This window comes from Pan paniscus, chromosome 2 (genome assembly GCF_029289425.2).
Source record: "Pan paniscus chromosome 2, NHGRI_mPanPan1-v2.0_pri, whole genome shotgun sequence".
NCBI lineage: Eukaryota > Metazoa > Chordata > Mammalia > Primates > Hominidae > Pan > Pan paniscus.
Window position 1 is genome coordinate 120,856,370 of NC_085926.1, and position 22,983 is coordinate 120,879,352.

The following is a 22,983-nucleotide window of genomic DNA, read 5'->3' on the forward strand; positions in this document are numbered from 1 at the left end:
CCAGGGACCCCCTGGTGGGGATCAGAGGGCTCCATGGCGCTTCCCAGCCCTGGCGGGATTTGCCTTATACCTGGGCAGGCCTGTGTGGCACATAGTGCCTCCTCCGTGTGCAGCCCGAGACAGATGTCCTCACCTGGGGAGGGTGCGGGGCTGGTGCAGGAACGGGTGCGTTGATAGTGACCCCCACCACAGGAAGCTGAGCATGGAGACCATGAGGTCCAGCAGGACCAAGCACCCCGAACTGCAAGGGGACGGGGTGTGTGAGGGGCTGTAGGGGCAGGCAGGGCCCAAGACGGTCTTCCATCCCATACCAGCCCAGACCACTCTGCCCTGAGCCACAGTGACCTCAACATCCACCCGATCCACCCGCCACCCAACAGTCCACTGTTAGGGAGTGCCCCCACCCCATGCGGCAGGTGAGGGAAACGCAGGAAGCAGCAGAGACACCCGGAGGGAGAGAGACCGACTCCACCTCCAATCAAGCTTCTTACCTGTCTAACTTATTAAGAAAGGTGAGAAAAAAAAAGGGACAAGGAGGATAAGTTGAGGCCGTACTCCACCGGAGTAGCCATTGCATCTATGGCCGGGGCAGAAATTTGCTCTGGGGGTCCCTAGCACAGAGTTGGCAGGGAGAAGGGGTCACCTGGGCATTGGAGTTCCTGGGTAGGCCTGGGGCGGGGAAGGGGGCCTCCAGGATGACAGGGTTTCGCTAGGCCAAGGATTCCTTCCGTGCAGGGTTACCTGGGCAAGCCTGGGGGTTGCAGTCCTGGTACTCGGCAGCATCGCCCACGCAGGGCAGGCCCCCGTTGCGGGGCTCCGGGTTAGTGCACGTTCTCTTGCGGACGCGGAAGCCCAGCTCGCAGTCCCGGGAGCAGGACGACCACGGGCCCCAGGCGGCCCAGCCCCCGCTCACCGTGTGCGGGGAGGTGCTCCCGCTGCGCAGGAGGTCCTCCACCAGGGCTGCGGAGGGGCTAGGCCTCAGCGACTGGGCGCCCGGCCACCCCGACCCCGGCCTGGGCCTCCCCGGCTCCCGCCCCCGCCCTCACCGCTCCGGGGCTGGGAGAGAGGAAGGAGGGGGCGCCGGGCGCGGGGCGGTACCGTCGGTGTCGCAGGAGCCGGAGCCGTCCGCGGGACAGGTCCTCGTCTCGGTCCTTCTCCTGCCGAACTGCAGGCCGTGCGGGTCTGCAAGGGGCGCGCGGCAGGTGAAGCGGAACCGCTGCTCCTGCCGTGCCCCGCCCTGCGTCACGTTCACCGGCAGCCACGGCGTCCAGGGGGTGTTGCGCCGCACTTCGGGGCAGCCCTCGGGGTTGCACGTCTTGAACTCCTGCGGGTGGCGGCGGAGGCAGCTTTAGAGCCCCACGACCTCCAGCCCCGCCCTCCCCTCGGCTCCAGTACCCTACACCGCGCCCCTGGCCCACGGCCCCAACCCTCACCACGCCGCAGCCCAGGCAGGAGTTGCCGTTCTCACAGGCCCGACGCCGCGACTGCACGCCCCCTCCACAGTTGCTGCTGCACTTGCTCCAGGAGCCCCAGGAAGCCCAGAAGATGGGCACCGGGCAAGGCGTGTTCTCATTACAGAACCTGGGGTCGGGGGAGAGGCGTCAATCCAGGGAGGGGGACCCCCTTCCCTGACGAGAGGTCCCTGGGAGTGCAAGACCGGAAAGGACGAGAGTCCCCGGGATCACGAGGAGAATCCAGGCCACTTTCTGGGGGGCCCGGAAAGTCTGGGACCTCAGAGCAAGCCTGTTCTCCCTCACCGCTCCTCCCGGCTCTTGCCCACGCAGATGCGGCCCCCGTGGCGGGGAGCAGGGTTGCTGCAACTTCGCTGGCGGACCTGGAAGCCGATGCCACAGGACGTGCTGCACAGCGCCCACGATGACCACGGGGTCCACGCCCCATTCCTGGCGGGGTGGGAGGGGACAGAGACAGATGCCCCTCTGAGCCCTAGCTTCTTAGATCTAGTCTGTCTCTGGGCCGATGTATTTTCTACTGCTGTCAGAAAGGGCTGGACAGTGACATAGAAGTATCTTCTAAACAGGTCATCTCAGGCAGACTCGCTCATCCATCCGTTCATTTATTCCTCCTTCAGACATGTATTGAGAGCCTTCTTCTATATATCAGGCTGTGCTCAGGACTAAGGACGTAGAGGTAGGACATGGCCCCATCTCACAAGGGCCAAAAGGGCAGACTCTTTAGAGAAGAAGGCCCTAGTCCCCTTTCCAGTCTGCAGCCTCCCTTTCAGCCTTCCTGGCTGGTCCCAATCCTTGCACTGAAACCAACACTCTGTCCCCTGTACTACATTGCACATGCTTTGCTCCAGCCTCAGACACTGCTCACTCATGCCTACTCTGACGCCAATTTTCAAATCTGGGCTCTACCATTTGCTGGCTGTGAAACCCTGGGCAAGTTACTAGAAACTTCTGTAACTTAACTTTAAAGTACTCTTAACTTTAAAGTAAGGACAATGATTGTATTCCTACCCCCATGAGGTTGCTGTGAGGGCTACATTAATAAATGTGTATGAAATAGTTTTTTTAAGAGTGTCCAAGACTGGGTGTGGTGGCTCATGCCTGTAATCCCAGAGCTTTGGGAGGCTGAGGTGGGAGGAACACTTGAAGCCAGGAGTTTGAGACCAGCCTAGGCAATATAATGAGACTCTTGTTTCTACAAAAAAATTTTAAAAATTAGCTGGGTATGGTGTGGGCACCTGTAGTCTCAGCTAATCAGGAGGTTGAGGCAGGAGATTACAGTGAGCCATGATCACACCACTTCACTCTAGCCTGGGCAACAGAGTGAGACGCTGTCTCAAAAAAAGAAAAAGTGTCTAAAATTATGGCTTAGTTATTTTATGGAGTCCCCAGGTACCAGGCACTGTGCAAGCTCTGTATATACCTTATCTCATTTAACCCTCCCAACAACTCTTGGGTGGGTACTATAACCCTCACTAAGAGAAGCTCAGAGTGGTTAGGTGGCTAGGCCACGGCCACGCCTCCAGACAGTGGCAATCTGGGATTGGCACTAGATTTGCTTGCCTTGCCACCATCCCATGCTGTTCCTTATGTTTGGGATGAGACTTACTGAGGCACACTTTTGTCTAGGAGTGACCTCCATTCCTGCCCAGCATTCCTCTTTGCATCAAGAGTCACCAAGAGATAGAAACTTCTCTCTCACTAGCGTGGAAACTCCCTCAGGGCTCAGGTTTCCTGCCTCAGATATTAGCCACCTATCCAGTCCCTAGCACAGCCCTGAAGTGGTTTCTGTCCCTTATGCAAACACCCGAGTGAGGGGCCCCTGTTTCCCTAGTTCTCCCCACCCTGGTCCAAGGCAGACACCATGCAAACCCTGTCCTCACATACCTGGAGCAGTTGGCGATGTGGATGGCTGGCCCCAGGCAGTCAAGGCCCCCACAGCGGGGTCGAGGGGAGTCACAGGATCGAGCTCGACACAGGCAAGAGCCTGAGTTGTCCCCATCCAAGTGCTCACATGGTTGCCATGGTGACCATGGGCCGAAGCCCCCATCCCGTGTCACATTCCGCACCTGAAGACACACATGGGGGACAGTACCCCTATTACCCAAGCCAAGGGCAGGGAAGTCGTAAGATCTCAGGGGATTGGGGGAATATTGATGGGGAGTCATAGCCTGAATTGAAGGAGGGGTCTGAGATGGGAGGACACAAGGGGATTCTCACAGGACAGGCGGTGATGTTCTGGGTCCAGAGGCTCATGTTGGAGCTGTCCTCGAGTGTGCTGCAACGTTGCTGCTTCCCGTCCCAGCCACAGTACGGGTCCCGGGCCCCCAGGCATGCCCTGCCAGACAGACGTCCTGGGACTCAAGCCCACTGGCTTCCCAGCCTCACCTGCATCTCAGGAACACACGTGAACACTCCCCTCTGTGCACCACTTTCCATCCATTTGTCCTCCATGATAATAATGAAGTTCATTGAGCCTTTACTGTGTGTAAGGCATCATTTTAAGCACTTTATAAGCATGAATTAATTTAAATCCAGCACCCCAATGAAGTGGGTACTGTTATTATTCCCATGTTATCTGGGGGAAACCCAGTGACCTGACCCAGGACTCAAACCCTCATCCTCCAGAGACTGCACGTTTAAAAGAGATGGCACTGCTTTCCCCAAATATGGGTGCCCCATACTCCTCACCCACAGCCACAGGTGCAGGTGTGGTTAACAGGAACCCAAAGAGGAAATGCCTCCCTGGCACATGCTATGATCATAGAGTCATAAAACATTAGAGATGGAAAAAGCCTTACAGATGGTTTAATCCAGCCATTCTCAACCCTGGCTGCACATTAGAATCACCTGAGGAGCTTTCAAAACATACCAATACCCGAGCCCACCCCACTCTAGGGGCGAAGTAGTGTTTAAAAGCTCCCTGGGTGATTCTAATGGGAGCCAGGCTGAGAACCTCTGGGATCCACTATACAATCTTTTCATTGTACCAAGGCAAGGAGATAAGTAGTTTCCCTGAGATCACACAGATCATAGGTGGTAGAGCTGGGCCCAGACCTAAGCTTTCTGACCACGCTTTTCCCCTCACACTTCTGCTTCCCACGGGAGGTTGTGTCTGATTTCACACACTGAATATGAGCCCATCCCTCAAAACACAGCGCAGGATCAGCAGACAACTGGGTACTGTCCATGGTCACCTGGAGCACCCACATGCTTGTGCTGCTTAGTGGCAGGAAGCAGTCTAGTGCTTTAGCATCGTGAGAATGAGCTCAAGCTGTAGGCGGTCACATCCCAGTTCTCGGTTCCTCAACCCTGAGGGCTGGTCTCTCTACAGTGGCCCCAAAATGATAACTGGTTCACACACTGATGCATGCCCCAAATGCCTCCACTTCTCATAGTCCAGAGCTCCTTTCTTCTTTTTCTCCTTTTGATGTCTTCATGTAATTTTTTAACAGAAAAATCTAATCTCCACTAGTAGGACTTGAAAGGGGAGAAAAAGTCTGTGGGGATTATGGAATCAGGCTTTGCTATCCATTGCTAAGTACAGAGAGTATCCAATCCTGGTGCCAGAAGGAGGGTCCCTCCAACATTCAGCCCACTGCCAATCCTGGGGGATACCTCGATCCCTCTGGTTCCTGTCCCCAGCTTCCACCCCCTTCTGAGCCAGTCTGCTGAAGAGGGTCTGGAGAGAGCACTAAGCATGGGCTCAGAAATTGGAGGTTGGAAAACAGAAGAGGCTTTGGAGAAGGAGGTACTGGACTGCAAAGAAGATGGAGCCTGGTGGGGAGTTCACACCATTCTGTAAGTTTGCAGAGGGATCTTCCCATTGGACAAAGGGGCCAAAGATGCCTAGGGCTAAAGAGATACACCAAGAACAAACGAAGAGCTAAGAGTTGCAGCTTTTGGCATCCCTGGGGTAGAATTTTTCTTATCTCTTGAAGCTTCAGGGAGAGTAACCTGTCAGGTGAATTCTTAACTTGCAGTGGGTTCAATAGATCATGTCAGGCCCCAGAGAAAAATGATGTTAATTAAACAAAGAAGAGGGTGGGGCTTCTCCCTGTCACCAAAGGAGGGCAAAGAAGACAGTACTATCTGCTGCTCCGGGCCAACCCGCAGCCTCATATAAGCGAGGCAATCATGGGAGCCTGGTGAGCACACTGTGGCCCACCCAGGAATCCAGAATACTTAACTGTTGCTGGGGAATCTGTTTCCAGTTTATTCACTCAAGGACAATTTGGGTAAATTGTACAAGATAAGTGTGGTCATATTTTCCTCTGGGATCAATGGTTTGATTTGAGGGTGTTTTATCAGCAGAGTCCATCAAACTGGACACTGTGGGACTACATGCAACACATGTACACAAGTAGTCCCAGCAACCTGTGGTTTTGAGACTCTGCTTACTGGCTGACGTTGGGATCAAGAGGACTGCTAGCAAATTCAACCAATGAGAACTCAGCAAAGCCCACTCCTGAATTTATTTCCTTCAGCACTCAAAAATGGGTATCAACCTCTACAGGCAGCTTATGTGGCATTATAAGTGGCACAAATTAACTGGAAAAAAGAATTAGCCATAGCTAGTGACTAATAATAATAATAAACAATATTCTATTATCAAAAACAAATGTCTGCCAGCAGAGAAAATGGGTAAGAGCAGAAAACCTGAATCAGCTTATGTAAGACAAATGCAGAAGATTCTGGAGAAATGCAATTGGCCTCTTGCTCCTTCTTCCATCTAGAGCCTAACCAGTTTTACAGCAGGAGTTCCCAGGCTTCACTGCAAATTAGGATCTCCTGGGCATCCTTTAAAAAGCGTAAGCAAACAAAACAAAAAGCCACCAACCTATACTTTGGCTTTTTGGACTGGAATAGGCCTAGGCACTGGAATCTTCTAAGTACCCCCCAGGTAACTCTGCTGTGTACCCATGGTTGAGAACTGCTGTGCCAGGGGCCACTTTTGTCAAGATTCCCAAGCCAAGGGATGAAGTGTCTTGTCTTTCCAAACCATGGCAGAATAGCAAAGAAGAAAAACATAGAGTAGATGCTGGCTCCAGCCTCCTTTCTCCAAGCCCTCTCACCCCTTCAGCTTCCCCTGCCCTCAATTAAGTCCCAGAGAAGAAAGAGGATACCAGATTCTTCATGGACACACCTGCCCTGCCCCTTCCCTGGCAGCCTGAGGGGACCCTTGAGGCTTCTTGAGGCCAGTGCCCGAGCTCTCTTCTTGTGAATAAAAGGGATAACTGCCCCCTTGGCTCAAGTGGAACCACGTTTGCTGCTTTTGGCCAAAGGCCACTCCAAAGCTTACAGAGCAGGGAACGCTCTTAAGAAAAATGAAAGCTCCAAGGATAAGAGACTTAAAGTGTGTCTCTGACTGTGGAAATGGGTGGCAGTTTAGAGTCCTTTTCATAAAGGAGCCATCAGACCAGTAATATATCACCATGTCTTTTTTTTTTTTTTTTTTTTTTACTGCAATGTCTCAAGCAGCCATTACAAAAAGGAACAGGTTCATTCCATGGGCTCGGAGGTGTGACAGAGATGGATGGTGGAAGTTTCAGGCAGGCTGATTCCAGCACTGTGGTGTAGTAGTCTCACAGTGGGAGCTGTCCAGGGTGGAAAAGGTATCTCTGGAGGTTGTGAGCAAAAAAATGGCTGAGAGTGGGCCTTCCCTGCGCTCATGGGGCAGCCAGGGGAGATCTGTGAATGAGTTGGGGGTAGAGGACCCCCTCTCAAAGGCAGGGTGAAAGGCATGCTGGAAGGAGGAAAGGGGTGGTCCATGAATAAAACACCCGCTTTGCAGAGCCAGTCAGCAGTTTATTCCCCAGCTCCTCCTCGTGGGAGCACTGATCTCTCTCTGGCCAGGCCAGGTCTTGGAGGTGCCCCGTGGGGCTGAGATTCTCCTGAGTGAAAAGAGGCAGTTGGAGATAACCCCTGGATCCTGGGCAGAGGAGGGAGCCTGAAGAGGCCTCTGCTTACCCACCCTAATCTTCCTGCCAGTTTTGGAAGGCATGAGGGAAAAAGCATGAAATGCCTATCCTAGAACATAGTAAAACCTTGTGACAACACACCCCACAACAGTGCAAATTCTAATATATTGCGGCAGTTGGCTCCCAGACTCCTGGAGTGCACAGCTTGGTGACTGTGTGTACTTGCTCTAGCCATTTTTCTAATCTTCTGATAATGTGACCTTGCGTTTCATGCTTTTTGGATTCACCTATAGTTTTTTAGCAGGGTTTTCACTGTACACATCAGGGGCTCCTATCTCAAAGTCAGGAAACAAAATAGGATGAAAGCACCAAACTCCAAACTGACTTCTTTCTGCCTTGCTCCAGGGCAAGAGTGCAATGGGCACACTACACAAGCCCCTCAGCCCGTCTCTGCAGAATGTGAGCACAGGCCTCCCTAGCACACCCCACTGGAGCTGAACATCCCAGCCCCTTTCCTTCCTCCCGTCCACTGCAGGCCCCGTTCCTTCAGATCTGGCTTAGAGCCATACTAGGCCACCTGAACCATCCATCTGCTACATGACAGTGCTGTTCACCACTGTCTGATTGATCTTTTCACACAGCCCGTGACTGCACTCCACTGCTCTAGGACCACTCCAGTGCCCACAGCCACAGGATTCAAGTCAAAATCCTCCCCTGGCCTTCTCAGTTGGCCTCAATCCAGTTTCCAGTCCCATTCCCCATGTTTCTCCTGCACCGAACTCCTCTCAAGCCAAACAGTCAGTCAACTGAAGGATCAGTCATGTGTAGAAGGCCACTTGGTGCCTTGGGCTGGGTGGGACTCCCTGGTGGAGTATAAAAAATACTGAGACATTGGGTTTGCCTTTAAGGATTTACAACCTCTTGGAGAACAAGCCATATGTGAAAGCCTGTGATTCATTGCCAGGCTGTACTGACTATATTCTACGAGACTCCAGAGGGCCTAGGAGGCTGGAGGGCTCCTAAATGCATTTGGGGAGATAAGAAGTAATAAAGATACCAGCTACCACCTGTGATTTGCTAGACTGGGCAATTTATGAATACTAGTCCCAATCCTTACAACTCTGCCTGTTAAACATCATTTGCTCCATCAAATGTCTCCCCATTTTCCAGATGAGAGAGCCGAAGCTCAAAAAGATTCAGTTGTTCAAGATCATACGGTTGGTAGATGATGGAGTTGAGATGGAGCTCCAGGTGTGTCTGGTTCCACCATGTGTGTCCTTCCCCCCACACCCGACCATCTCTCCCCACATGTCTGATATAGGCCAAGGCTCTCTTCCCACCCAGATATCTGGAGATCTGAGGGAAATCAGTGTTTGGGGCCTATTTCTCTTGCCTTCTCTCACACCAACAGTCTTACAAAGTGCCCTGAACATGGTGGGTCTTAGTAAGTGTGTGGTGTCTCGCTGATGGAGACTTGTGTTGGGGCTGAAGGGAGCTGGAGTGTCTGCCCTGAGACTCCCCCTCCTTGGCTGCCTCACCAAGACCATCCAGCTCCTCTTGGCCCCACAGCCCTCTGCCCAGCTCCTAGCACACCCCACTGGAGCTGAAGAACAGCCCTGTATCATGGATACCATTTGTCTTCCGAATCTTGAGGACAGATGGCACAGCCAGGACTCTTGGTTGCAAAGGCCACAGAAGCTCGCGTGGCTGTGGTGGTGCCAGCTTCTGAGTATCATGAAAATGAGGCGATGCAGCCTGGGAGAGCCTCAGGTGGTAGGAGTCTGGGCTACATTTCCATTTGGCTTTGGAATAGGCTTTGGTTTCCCCCTTAAACACTGATGCCATAGTTGTCAAATCTGTGAGTCCACTTGAAGCTATGACATGAAGAACCAAGTTCAGAAGCAGTGGGAAGCCAGGGCAACTCCTCCACGTGGCGCCTCACCTCTGCCCTACCTGCAGCAGCCCTCTCTACCTCTTTTTTTTTTTTTTTTTTTGAGACGGAGTCTTGCTCTGTCGCCCAGGCTGGAGTGCAGTGGCGCGATCTCGGCTCACTGCAAGCTCCGCCTCCCGGGTTCACGCCATTCTCCTGCCTCAGCCTCCCGAGTAGCTGGGACTACAGGCGCCCGCTACCACGCCCGGCTAATTTTTTGTATTTTTAGTAGAGACGGGGTTTCACCGTGTTAGCCAGGATGGTCTCGATCTCCTGACCTCGTGATCCGCCCGCCTCGGCCTCCCAAAGTGCTGGGATTACAGGCGTGAGCCACCGCGCCCGGCCTCTACCTCTTCTAAGGAAGGAAGCAAGAGGAGCAAAAACGTGGGGCTGACTCAAAGCATCATCTCCATCTGCCCCCATATCTGGGCTATAAGTGCTGTGGTTTCAAAGATAAAGACCTCTCTGTACAGAAAGGACTGAGAATAAATCAAGTGGGCTAGAGATGGTTGACTGGCCCTAGCTATGTGTTTGACAACAGGGATAACAACAGCCACCCACCAAAATTTGCTAAGCACACACTTCCTCCAGGTACTGATAAGTGCTTTATGGAGATTATCTCAATTAACCCTCACAAAAACCCTGCAAGATGTTTTACGAGGAGAGAACCAAGGTTCAGCGAGGTGGAGTGACTTGTCCTAAGGCACACTAGTGGAGACTGCAGGGACCCAGCCCAGGTCTCCCGGGTCCAAAGCCCCGCCTCTTAAGCGCCTCCTCCGCAATGGGGGCCTCGGGAGCCGCCCTGTCCCGGCTTACCCCTGGCTGCGGTAGGCGGCGCACCTCTCCAGTGGGACCCGCAGGACGCCGTCGCTCAGCCCCACGAAGAGCGCGCGGGCGCTGTGCAAGATGCGCAGGCTGCGCAGGGGCTCGCGGCGCCCGGGGGGCAGCACGTGCAGCTCCTCCAGGTAGCAGCCGTGGAGGCTGCGGCTCGCCGTGGACAGCGCCTTCAGGATGGTGCCCGACTCTGGGGGAGAGGGGGAGCCAGACCAAGGTGGCCTTGAAGGCCCCGGAATCTTGCAGCCCTGCCCCGTCCCTCAACCCACCCCCGACCTGCAGTCCAGGTTGGGCCGGGCCGGCTCACCGGTGCCAATGTAGAGTACATGGTAGAGCGTGTCTTTAGCCTGCACCAGGTCCACCACGAGGTGTGAGAAGCGCACGCTGTCCTGGGTGACACAGGGCTCGGGTGTCACCGGCTGCACGGCCTCGCTCATCAGGAAGAGGCGCTGCGCGTCCTGCAGGCTGCGCTCCGTCAGGTTCTCGTTGGGACCGGTCTCAGGCAGGGTGCCACACTGCCGCGGGGAGCCAGGTCACGCGCGCCCCGGCCACCAGGGCTGCCGCCATCCCCCGCCGGCTCCCTCCTCCTGGCAACCCAGGTGGCCACAGCAGCGGACGCTGATTCTCCAGCACCCCCCACCCCCAGCATCCCTGCTGGGCATCCTGCACCCTTTCCAGGGTGGGATGCCTCTTCTTTGGGAACTAAGAACAGGAGACTGGGGAGATGGGGAAGGAGGATCCTGCCAAGGTTGGGGAACAGGAAAGAGGAGAGCAAAGGGGACTGGACTATCTAAAAACGGATACTTTGAGTGTGGACGAGTGTCCGGTGATTTTTATGCTGTTGCTGTAGGTGCCCTTCTCCTACCTTGGGCCAAGCCTGCTGTCCCTCTCCTGTGTCCTTACCAGCTCAAAGTTCTTATGATTTCTAAACCAAAGCTGGAAGCCAACCACCTTTTACTGAGCATCTCCTACATTCCAGGCATATGAACCTTCTCACATATCTGTGAGGTATTATCTCTTACAGTATTATCCCTAGTTCCAGATAAGGAAAAGGAGACTGAAGGAGGTTGGATGACTTTTTTGTCCAAGGTCACACAGAGATAGGCTAGATGGTAGGACTGCAAAGCTTGAGGTCTTTCCCAGCTCCATCCCACCCCCTGGGTGGGAAGCTGGGCGAACACGAAAGTCAACCATCAGCAGCCTCCTCTGCCCCCTGGTTCTTTCCCCTTCTCCATGGGGATGGGGGATACTCACACTACCCACAACTGGGCCCTGACCACACCCTGACCACTCCTAGCACTGACCACTTCCAGGAATTAGTACCCACGTTGAACACACCACGAGAAAGCTCTGCTTAACATTCCCAAATTCCAGCCAGACAGCTTGTGTAGTGCTTTCCTGGTCCTCTACACTGTGGAGAGCTGAGGTCCCACTTCCCTGCCTCCCTGGAGGTGTGGGCTCACATTTAGAGATGGCTCCGAGCATGCTTCCTCGCACTGCCCCTCACCCACTCTCCCTCACAGTCGTAGAGGCTAATACCCTCAGGGAACCACTGAGGACCCCAGAGATGGGCATGGACTGGCAGGGACGGGTCTGGTGTCTGTCTGTGCTAAGCAGTTGGGAATCAGCTTGTGGCTGGTAATCTGGGGGTAAGGCAGTGTGTGAAGACAGGGAAAGAGGAGGAGATTCTGTACCTGGAAATTGGGGATGGGGTTGGCTATGGGGAGCCAGGCAGCCCTGGGGTTCTCCTGGTAGCGAAATGGGCCATTGAAAGCCTGGGAGATAGCACTGAGGTTGAAGGCGCAGACAGCAGAAGCCGCGATGCTGTTTCTGAAAGGCAAGAAGTGGTGGCACAGGGCCCTCCCTGTAAGACCTGGCACCCTCCTCATAAACCCCACAGCCAGCTGTCATGTCCAATTCCCAAGGCTCTGTAAGCATCTATGATGTGTCTGGCACACCATAGGGGGATCTCAAAGGGAGGAGATGTGGTCCTCACGCTCTGTAAACCCCCTGGGAACGACCCACTGACAAGAAGCACTGGTGAAACCTTCTGTGCTACTGCCTCCCTCCCTCCCTCCCTTATCCAGGGGGGGCTGAAATACAGTGGCTTTCAAACATTGTAGTCCACGGACCATGGTAAGAGATATATTTTACCCTACAACTCAGTATAATATGCACACATCCATAAAGAAGTTTTATGAACTTACCCTTACTAAATATGTTAAGACTCTGATATTTTATTCCATTCTATTCTGATTGATTTATTTACAAAAGCTGGTTACCAAACCACTGAGTTATGCCGTAGCCTGCCACACCCTGAGTTCAGATGACCCAGGAGACCCTTTCAGTCACAGAAGCATGTTTCCATGAATCTTACATGAACAGCTCACAGAGTGGAAACCACCATACCAAACGCCTCCAGTTATGTTCTTCGCATTTAGTTCTTCTCCCAAATGTGTCCATTTCTCTCCACCTCTGCCTGGTTTCAGCCCCCCTCTAGTCCCCTGAATGCTGCATTGTCCTCCTGGTGGTCTGTCTGCAGCCTGTCTAGTATCCTAATCCATTCTCCACATGGCAGCCAGAGTGGTGAGCATTTCAAAATGCACCTCCGAGCTGGTCGCTGGACTGCTTCAAACCTGTCAATAATTTCTCCTTGCTCTTACAATAAAGATTAAAGCAGTCTGCAATGTCCTTTGGGACATACCCTCCCTGCCCTACCACTTCACCCTCCTTCCTGTCTTTCTTCTCCTCACCCTTAAATGTCTTGCCACACTGATCTCTGCTTAGCTCCTGAAACATTTCTTCCCACCTCAAACCTCTGCACATGTTCCCTCAGGCTGGAATGCTCCTCTCCCTTAGTTTATTCCTATTCATCTTATAGATGTCACTTCCTACAGGAAGCTTTCCCTGATCACCACTCCTCTATACTGTTAGAGGCTTTTCTGCACACTGCCCTTTCCCTTTGTAGCATTTCTCATGATTAAAATTTGTTGTTTAATATCCATCACCCTGTTTAAGCTTTTAAAGGCTGAACCATGTCTGCTTTTGTGACGCCGCACCCCTACCAGGACAGGCACCTGCATGGAGAAGGCACGCAATCAATACACTATTTAGAATCCACACTGATGGCGTCAGTTTCGAGGCCTCTCCACCTACTCCTGACTCTCATTTCGGTCCACCCCCTCACACTGTCTTTCCTATAGCTAGCCTGGCCCTCATCCAGTGCCCGCTATCTGGGGCCCAAAGCGAGCAAACACCACTCCATGCCTTATAGGCTTCTGGTGTTCCTACAAAGCACACTGTGCAGCCAGTGCCTTCCTTGGTCTCGGTGCCCACCCATCACTGTCTATATCAGGGTGTCCAATCTTTTGGCTTCCCTGGACCACATTGGAAGAAGAGTAGTCTTGGGCCACACATAAAATACACTAAACGCTAACGATAGCTGATGAGAAAAAAATATATATTGCCGGCTGGGCTTGCTGGCTCACGTCTGTAATCCCAGCACTTTGGGAGGCCAAGGCAGGCAGATCACGAGGTCAGGAGATTGAGACCATCCTGGCTAACACAGTGAAACCCCATCTCTACTAAAAATACAAAAAATTAGCCAGGCGTGGTGCCACGTGCCTGTAGTCCCAGCTACTCTGGAGGCTGAGAGTCAGGAGAATCGCTTGAACCCAGGAGGCAGAGGTTGCAGTGAGCCGAGATTGCCCCACTGTGCTCCAGCCTGGGCGACAGAGCGAGACTCCGTCTCAAAAAAAAAAAAAAAAAAAAAAAAAGAAAAAGAAAAAAAGTATCATAAAGTTTTCAGAAAGTTTACACATTTGTGTTGGGCCTCATTCAAAGCCGTCCAGGGCCATATGCAGCCCAAAGGCTTTGGGCTGGACAAGCTTGGTCTATAGGAAAGTCACCTGTTTGGGTTAGCCTCTTACACAGAGGGAGGTGGTGGGAGGAGGGTCCCATGATCTGTGAGGGTTACTCGTCCTCACACCTAGGAAGCAAAAGGGGCTGTCATTCCCAGCCTGGTTTTCCAGCACAGTCTAGATGGGAGGTGATGGCAGGGTTACCAGAAGACTGCTGGTTAGATCAGAATCACATAGTCCTGAGGTTGGAAGGGACCTTAGTGAATTCCTGTTGAGCCTCCCTGTGGCTATTGCTGCCTGCTCCCCTCCCCCACATGGCTACATCCCCTCATCCAAGGCAGTCTTTTCCACCTTCATCACCAGCATGTTCCTCCTTCATGCAGCCTATTCATCTCTGGCCTAGGCTTGCCCTTCCCAGCAACCTAGAACACGTGCTTACCCCTCCAGAAGCAGTAAGTCACAAAATCCTCAGATGACCCCCGGCAGGAGGCACGGCAGTCCCCATTTTATAGATGAAGCCCACCAGGCCGTGAGGCCAGGCCGGCTCCTGACATCACAGGCAAGGGGCTGGCAGAGGGCAGGACTCACACGTTGGTTGTGAAAACTCCATAGATGAGGTCCTGCTCCGGCAAGTGGAAGGCACTCTGCAGCTCGTTATAGTAGAAGGGGACCTCGCCCGGGCGGGAGCAGTTGAGCCGGGCCTTCATGAATGTGGTCCATGTGTCCTCCAGCAGGAATCGGCCCCCCACGTCATTCTTGCACACGCGGGCCACGCGAGAGTACACGGTGCGTCCACAGTCGTGCTCCACTGCGTTCTCCCGCAGGAAGAAGTATGCAAACAGCCCAATATCATAGGCTGCCACGAAGTTTGGCTCTGGGTGGGCAGAAGAGGAACAAGGGGCAGGGCAGGCCAGCGGGGAAGAAGATGGCAGAGTCGGGAGGACTCAACTACTTCAGTTTTCCCAGATGGGCATCCTGACATCCTTCTCTCTGCAGGCTTGGTGACCTGGGGGCCCTAACTAACTCTCTTCCCACTTCCAATACCAAGGGCAGCTGTAATATTAAACATGTGTTACCGCCCACCTCTCACTGGGTGCCAGACACCATCCTAAGTACTTTATGTGGATGAATCCAGTCCATCAACATATGAGGTAAATCCTATGATTATCCCCATATTACAGATACAACATTGTGGCACAGAGAGGTTAAGTACTTGCTCAAGGACACACAGCTATTTAGGTTGGTTCAAAAGTAATCGCAATTTTCACCATCACTTTTAATGGCAAAAACCGCAAGTACTTTTGCGCCAACCTAATAGTTAGTGAGGAAGCAGGGGTTCAACCCCAAGGGTTAGGAAACTCATATGGCCCTTTCCATACCCTCCCTCTCTTTCTTTCTTTTTTAGAGGCTGGCTCTTGCTCTTTCACCCAGGCTGGAGTTCAGGGATGCGATCATAGCTCACTGCAGTCTCAAACTCCTAGGCTCAGGGCATCCTATCACCTCAGTCTCCTGAGTAGGTAGGAATACAGGCATGCATCACCACGCCTGGCTGATTTATTTTTTATTTTTATTTTTAGAGACAGGGTCTTGCTATGTTGCCCACGCTGGTCTCCAACTCCTGGCCTCAAGAGATGTTCCTGCCTCAGCCTCCCAAAGTGTTGGGATTACAGGCATGAGCCACTATACCTGGCCCCATAATTTTTTCTTATCCATAACTTGTTTTCCTAAACAATTCCTAATTATCTCTGTCTCTCCTAATAGCCCACCCTCCATCTGTTCTGTGGCCTCGGGACATCACCTGTGATTTCGTCTGGGGCCCATCTCTAGCATGCTCTGGTCTATTCTGCCCTACTCTGGACCTCTTCCTTGATGAGGCAAGTGGGAGCACTTGCAGAGGTTGGCAGGAAGGAGGATGAATGGGGGGCTCAGGGTGGGCTGGTGGGATCAAAACCAGGGGAGTCCCCACCCCTGGCACTGGGGCCTCCTTACCATTGAGCCACTTGGAGTTATATTGGGCAGTGCGAAGCGGTGGCCCACTGCCCAGGCTGCGGTAGATGGCAGGGTCCCGACCTGAGAAGTCGATGACCGTGGCTGCATAGAGCTCCCCCTGGGAGGAGATGACAGCTGTGGAGTTGTGGCGTGGGTCATAGGGGCAGCGGGCCACACCATTGATCTTCTCAATAGTCCGGCTGAGGTTCCCCACCTGGGGACAATGGGGAGAAGGGGACACTTTTCCCTGAAGCCCTGGGGCTGCCTGTTCTTTCCATCTGAGTTTTGTTTCCTCCTGTGCCCCAGTCTCTCTGGGCCTCTCCCCTCCTCCAGCATCATCTCACTGCTCAGCTCATGGTCCCTCTGAGGGAGCAGCCCTCAGTGAGGGAGAGGTCTTCCCAGCAGCTCCATCTGCCTCCAGCCCCAGTCAGGACCCTCCAAGGTAAGGCTGACCAACAAAATACAGAAGGCCCAGCTCAATTTGAATTTCAGACGAACAGGGAGTACATTTTTAGTATAAGTTTGTCCCAGACACTTCATGGGACACATTTATGCTAAAATATCATTTATTGTTTATCTAAACTCCAAATCTAACTGGGTGTCCTTTTGTTCTGTTTTGGGTGTCTGTTTGCAAAATTTGGCAACCCCCCTTCAAGGCTGTGTGCCTAGGCAGGAGAACCCCCGGCATGGTGCCCCCTTCAGTCTCCTCCACCCTGAGCTGCCCACCTGTCTGCTGGTGCACATGGGGGAAAAGGCATTGGTTCCACACATGAACACCTTCCGGCCGGCGACGATCAGGACTCGCACGTAGTTCTGACACTCCTCCTGAGGCAGGAAGGAAAGGAGCAGACAGCACAGCTCTCCAGGTGCGATGCTGGATATCTCACCCTCACACCACTGCTTCATGGATGCCAACAAGTATTCTAAACACTCCCCTTGACCCCAGATCCACCTGTCCCGACGTCCAGGTCACGTCTGTGGACGTCCCCTCCCACCAAGGTCATCTGTCCGCATCACTGCTCACTCAGATGCTCAGGACCAGCTCGCCACAGGGCTGTATCCTCACCTGCCCAAGGAGCCCCAGCTCATCCTGGCCAGGCCTCTCTAGCAGGGGACCTCAGTCCACACAGTGCTGCTCCATCCCCACAACCACAGGCCTCTTTCCAGCTCCAGGTGGGGCCCCTGGACCGCCGAGACCACGTACCTCAGTCTTCCCTTTGCTTTGGCAGGAGCGGCGCGTGTCCTCACTGGAGGCCCACTCTGTGGCCTGGGGGAGGAACACAGGAGCACACAGACATCACATGGCTGTGTCATTCACTGCCACTCGCCGCCAGAGCAGGCAGCAGCCAGTGTCGGGAGTGGACAGGAAGCTGTGAAGGAGGGCTGGTCTGCAGGGTGAGGGCTCCTCTCACTACATCCACATGGACCTGGGAGGGCTCCCAATCTCCTTACCCAGAGGTCTTTCACAGGTGGGCACCCTCAGCCCAACACCCCACTGCCTGCTTGTGTCAGAGGAGGCCTGGAGGAACAGCTTCTGAATCTTTCGTCATCCCCACGCAGCTCTGCCCTCGGAGTCAGCCAGGGAGCTGGAAGTGGCCGAAGGACCTTCAATCCCACCCCAGGCCCTGAGTGGGGAATGCGCCTATTCTGTGCCAGATGGCCCTGAACTCAGCGGCAGGCAGGAAGGGAGAAAAGATTTGGCAAACCCTGAATGTAAGAGATTTAATTTTCTGTTGACAACTCTGGGCTTTTTCCTTAACAGATGGGGAAAACCAAGGTTCTGTGTGACCTAAGCAAGTCACACAGAACCTCGTGTAGAGCAGGGACTGGAACCCACATTTCTGATTCCAAAGGTTATGTGTGTTCCCACAGTCTTAAGGGCTAGAACTTCCCCTTTCCTAATTGCTCTCCTCCCTCCCACCCCCACTGTCTGCACTTTCCTCCCAGCTTCCCTGGTAGCATCACTCATGCTCTGCCGTGGGGTAATGTGTCTGGGGACACAGCTTTCATGCGGGGACCTGCAGGACAGTGCCATGTTCTCACATGCCCATGGCATTAGGAGAGGGCTGTCCCCAACCCAGGATCCCTTCTTCCCCTTCATCTATTCTGCCTCTACTCTCTCTGAACAGCAGCTGAAGGGAGGCGTGATGCCCTCCACGTCCAGGCAATGTCAACAGCCCTGGCGTGGCTCATTATATATTTCTGGGTCACGTGTATAAACATGAACTGCCTATCTGTCCTGGGAGAGGGAGCCCTGAGCAAGCAGCTCTGTCTTCCAAATGGGGAGGGGAAAAAAAAGAGCCCACCTGCTTTTAATTTCTAACAAGGCTGTTTCTAGCCATGAAGTCACTGCCTGCAGAGCCCCAGAGGCCGCAGTGTGGGAGGGGAGGCAGGGGGCCGGGAGAGCGAGCAGCAGGCCTCTCTCTGCTTTCCAGCCCACAGCCAACCTGCCCTGGTGCTGGCTGCTTTGTGAGGCAGAGGGAGGCTGACTCCTGCACACCCTGGATTCAGGAGATGAGTGACAAGTTTGGAGCCCAGGCTTCTGTGTCTCCCAGACCTTGGAGAAGAGCAAAGGACCCTGAATCTGGCCACAGAGCCACGGTGTTCATCTGGACAGAAACAACCGAGCACTGTCATACTCAGGACCCATCAACTCCCAGGCTGAGCCTGATATGAGAGAAGAGAGGGCCATAAACAAGAAATCTCGGGGTTTCTGGGGACAGAAAAGAGCAACGAGCCACAAACATTGCAGTTGTGCAGGCCAAAAGCCCCGGACGGTGGGCGGCTCTGGGAGGACCGCATGAGCAAAGGGTCCTCGAGTCTCTGAGCAGAGGAGCACACCAAAGGGGTCAGCCTTGATTCCACTGAAGAGGGGGCTGTACCGTAAAAGGAGTTAAAGTTACGCTGAATTCAACAGTGGGACAGGCACTGTGCCAGGGACTTGACACACTTTTTCTCTTTGATCCGCACAGAAAACAGTGAAACACATAGCCTTTTGCTTGTTTTACAGGGAAGAACACTAAAGTCCAGAGAGGTGGAGCAAGTTGCCCAAGGTCACACAGCTAGTAAACGAGAAACCCAAGATGACTCCAGACAATTGACACCAGAACTAAGCTCTTTCTGCTACATCCTGCAGCCTCTCACAGTGAATAGATTTCTCTAACCAAAAGTTAGGCCATATGCCCCCAAAAAAGTATATAGGTTTATAGAGAGAACAGCACAGAATGGCTTTTTTGAGACCATTTATTTATTTTTAATTTATTTCAAAAATTATTTTTATCAAATTAGTGATGCACAGAGTTTAAAAAGTTAAATAGTATTAAAATGTATTAATTAAAACTCCGACGACCCACTCCTCCCATAGCCCACCCCTTTTCCCAAGGACAACCACCTTCACCTCTTTTAGTTGTTTCTCTGTTTTTTAAAATCGATTTCTAAAAAATATGTATCAATCTCAGTCTTCATCTTTTGAATTCCTGTTACAGAGGTGAAGATTTTTCCCACTTACCCACCACCGTTCTTCCCCGCACCAAAGCACACGTAACATTTCCCATCTCCCCATCCTCCCATTATAATGACAGTTTTAATTAAAATCAACATTGGTATTTACAGCCAGTACCCCAGATTTCACTGAATTTATGGCACCACCAACTTGTAATATGAACCACTGAGAAACAAAATTGCTGCCAATCAAATGCTCTTATTAGTTAAAATTTTAACGTATACATATTGAAAGTGCTCTTATTCAGACATATGTTTTATCATATATCAATCTTGGCATACAAAAAATATACGCAAAATTGAGTATCTTTAAACCTTTGAATTCAGTGTTCATCTCTTCTGAATCACTTTTTAGAGTTGTCAGTGCTCATTTTTGCTGTTTGTCTGTTTAGAGAATCATTCTTTCAACTACCTAGGTGTCAGTGTTGCAATAATTCTTAAAGGACTCTAATCTCCACAATTTTCTTCCATGCCATTGACATCATCCTGCAAGTCTGGATGCTTATAGAATGAGCACGATACCAAAAGATGCCCACAGGTTTTCTGACACACCAGGACTCACATTCTTCCCTCATGTGATCCTAAAATGGTTTGTGGACTGAAACGTCGAGGGGTTGCTGTTGTCTGGTCAGAACACCAGAAAAAATGACTAAGTTCATACCTGCACAGGCATGACAACATCAAGACTGCACCTGGCTGAATGTGACTGTCAGATGTCTTCGACTGAAAGACACGTCCCAACTTCAGACTCATTAAAATGTGAAAACATGTGCATGTGAGTGAGAATCAATGAAATATTCGTATTCTGATAAGGTTTCCCTTTTTTGAACAATGTTTTGGTTTTCTTGGACTGAATAATTGTCTTGATTGTCTCCATTTGCTTGTTTTGCATGGAACTATCACTGACTTTCCCCAAATGTCCAACAGGTCTTACACATCCCTCTCAATATGATTTTTTTTTTTTTTTTTTTGGAGACAAGGTCTTGCTCTGTCCCCCAGGCTGGAGTACGGTGACACAATCATGGCTCACTGCGGCCTCAACCTCCTGGATGTCAGTCCAAACTGCACCATTTTAAGCTTCCCCACTATTTTGCAACCCTTGGTCAAAGTGAAACATTTCCCAGGCATTCGGGCTGTGAGAAACATCCTTCTTAATCACCTGACCACAAGGTAGACAAAGGCCCAACTAAAGAAATATCCCTATCATATCTCGCTGGGCAAAGGTCCAAGGAACACTATGATGACATCCCACGGGAATAAGGGCCAGAACTGCCTCATCATGGGAACATCTTATCAATATCCCGCTGGGCAGCAAGCCATACTGCCCAGACCCCTCCCACCCATACCTATAAGTACCCCTAGCCTGTAAGCAGTGGTGGGCTCTGGCATTAGGCTAGTTTCCCACTTGTATAGGTTTTATGCTGGACATACAGCCTGCATTTGCTGTTGAGCCACCCTCTTGCTGTGTGTGTGTCTTTCTTTAACCTTCACCTTCCCTTCAAAACCTAACACTGAGCTCAGGTGATCCTCTTGCCTCAGCCTTCCAAGTAGCTGGGAACACAAATGCACACCACCACACTTGGCTAGTTTTTTAAATTATCTGTACACACAGGGTCTTGTTGTGTTGCCCAGACTTGTCTTATACTCTTGGTCTCAAGTCATCTGCTCCCCTCGGCCTCCCAAAGTGCTGGGATTATAGGTGTAAGCCACCGTGCCTGGCCTCAATATGATTTTCTTACTGCATGCACAAATGATTCAGATAATCTGTGAGTTCCCATCCTCTTCCTCATCCCCCAACCTTCATCCTCCTGCCTAGTGTTCTGGCTGCTCTCGAGGCCTCCTGCTTGACTGTTAGCCTGGGACTTACCTTCTTTCCTCTCCTGCTTTCTGAATGCCATGTTTCCCTCTTTCTTGATTTATTCGCTTATTTTGGTGGAACACATCTCCCGTATCTTCCTAGGAAAAGGAACATGGTAGATCAATTTTTCAAATTCTTGCATGTCTGATTTATTCTCTCTTCATATTTGATTGGTAGTTTTGATACCAAATTCTAGGTTGAAAATAATTTTCACTTGGAATTTTAAAGGCATTTATTCCTCCATTGTCTTCTAGGTTCCAGCATTGCTATTGAGGAGTCTGATGACATTTTCTTTTTCTTTTTTTCTTTAGGCTCTGGAAACTTTTAGGATCTTCTCCTTAATAACAGTGTCCTGAATTTCACACTGATGTGCCTTAGGACGGGTCTCTTTTGGGAACTCAGTCAACCTTTTAGCACTGAAGACTCATTCTCTGTTTTGGCAAATTTTCTTACGTTAGTTCATCCTTAATTTCTTCCTCACCTTTTCCTCTGTTCTCTTTTTGGAACTCTTAATATTCCAATCCACTGTTGGCCTTTGTGCATTGATCCTCTAGTTTTCTGATATTTCTCTCCTATGTTTCATTTCTTTTTTGTTGTTCTGGTAGGTTTTTCTTCAACATTATTTTCTAATCCTTCAATTCAATGTTTATTTTCCCTATCACATTTTAAATTTCCATATTTTAAGTTTATTGTTTTATAAACAAAATATTTTGTATCTCTCAGAAGATACTAATTGGTTGTTTATCATTAATTGAATTTTTTTTTTCTTTGAGACAGACTTTTGCTCTGTTGCCCAGGCTGGAGTGCAGTGACATGATCTCTGCTCACTGCAACCTTTGCCACCCAGGTTCAAGTGATTCTCCTGCCTCGGCCTCCTGAGTAGCTGGGATTACAGGTGCCCGCCACCACGCCTGGCTAATTTTTTGTATTTTTAGTAGAGACAGGGTTTCACCATGTTGGCCAGGCTGGTCTTGAACTCCTGACCTCAGGTGATCCACCCACCTTGGCCTCCCAAAGTGCTGGGATTACAGGCGTGAGCCACCCTGCCCAGCCAATTTTTTTAAAATTATTTCTCTCATTGTTTCTGTTTCTGACAGTATTTCTCATTCCATTTGCTTGTTTTGGCCTTCTCTTTCACTTTAGAGGTTTTCCTCAAATGTCTAGTGATTTCTGTCTATTTGTTCATACCTAAAAATAAATTACTAACCACTTCCCCCAGAAAGGAACCAGGGCTTCTTGGAGAAATGGCTGATTCCAGATCTGGGGCAGCAAATGCACAAGATAAGGCTGGAACTTTCTGTCACATCAGACAGCAAGGACGTAATCAAAGACGACTGGGGTGGGTCTAAAGGACCTGGGAGCCAACATGAAGAGATCCCCGCTGGTGAAAGATGGGGTAGTCATGAAAGATAACTGCAATGGATTGAAAGACATCAACAATGTTTATATCCACGAGTCTGTGGTGAACATAATAATGAAAGACAAATTAACTGATCACCATTGAAAGATACTAGCAAACCAGCTCATTATTTGAAAACTGGTAAATAAAGATGGAATATCAAATATTTATCCTGCCTTTCCTATATGACTGCATCATTGGGTCATCATGTAGTAGATGAGG

At 51.3% G+C, this 22,983-nt stretch overlaps 1 protein-coding gene across 9 annotated transcripts in view; it reads right to left on the bottom strand.

Moving 5' to 3' along the window:
- The window catches only part of SEMA5B (semaphorin 5B), a 119,951-nt gene that overhangs the window by 2,593 nt on the left and 94,375 nt on the right, over window positions 1-22,983 (bottom strand). For 7 of the 9 annotated variants that reach the window (XM_008950502.4, XM_008950504.4, XM_008950506.4 and 4 more), the window contains 14 exons: window positions 17,208-17,270; window positions 16,730-16,828; window positions 16,004-16,217; window positions 14,603-14,888; window positions 11,849-11,984; window positions 10,462-10,669; window positions 10,137-10,344; window positions 3,690-3,807; window positions 3,357-3,538; window positions 1,758-1,901; window positions 1,434-1,581; window positions 1,099-1,324; window positions 742-960; window positions 71-241 (listed from right to left, as the gene is read on the bottom strand). In XM_008950502.4, coding sequence (XP_008948750.1) covers window positions 71-241; window positions 742-960; window positions 1,099-1,324; window positions 1,434-1,581; window positions 1,758-1,901; window positions 3,357-3,538; window positions 3,690-3,807; window positions 10,137-10,344; window positions 10,462-10,669; window positions 11,849-11,984; window positions 14,603-14,888; window positions 16,004-16,217; window positions 16,730-16,828; window positions 17,208-17,270 — 2,422 coding nt within the window. The remainder of the gene's footprint in view (window positions 1-70; window positions 242-741; window positions 961-1,098; window positions 1,325-1,433; window positions 1,582-1,757; window positions 1,902-3,356; window positions 3,539-3,689; window positions 3,808-10,136; window positions 10,345-10,461; window positions 10,670-11,848; window positions 11,985-14,602; window positions 14,889-16,003; window positions 16,218-16,729; window positions 16,829-17,207; window positions 17,271-22,983) is intronic. The other 2 variants (XM_008950503.4, XM_024928393.4) reach the window with 1 other exon arrangement.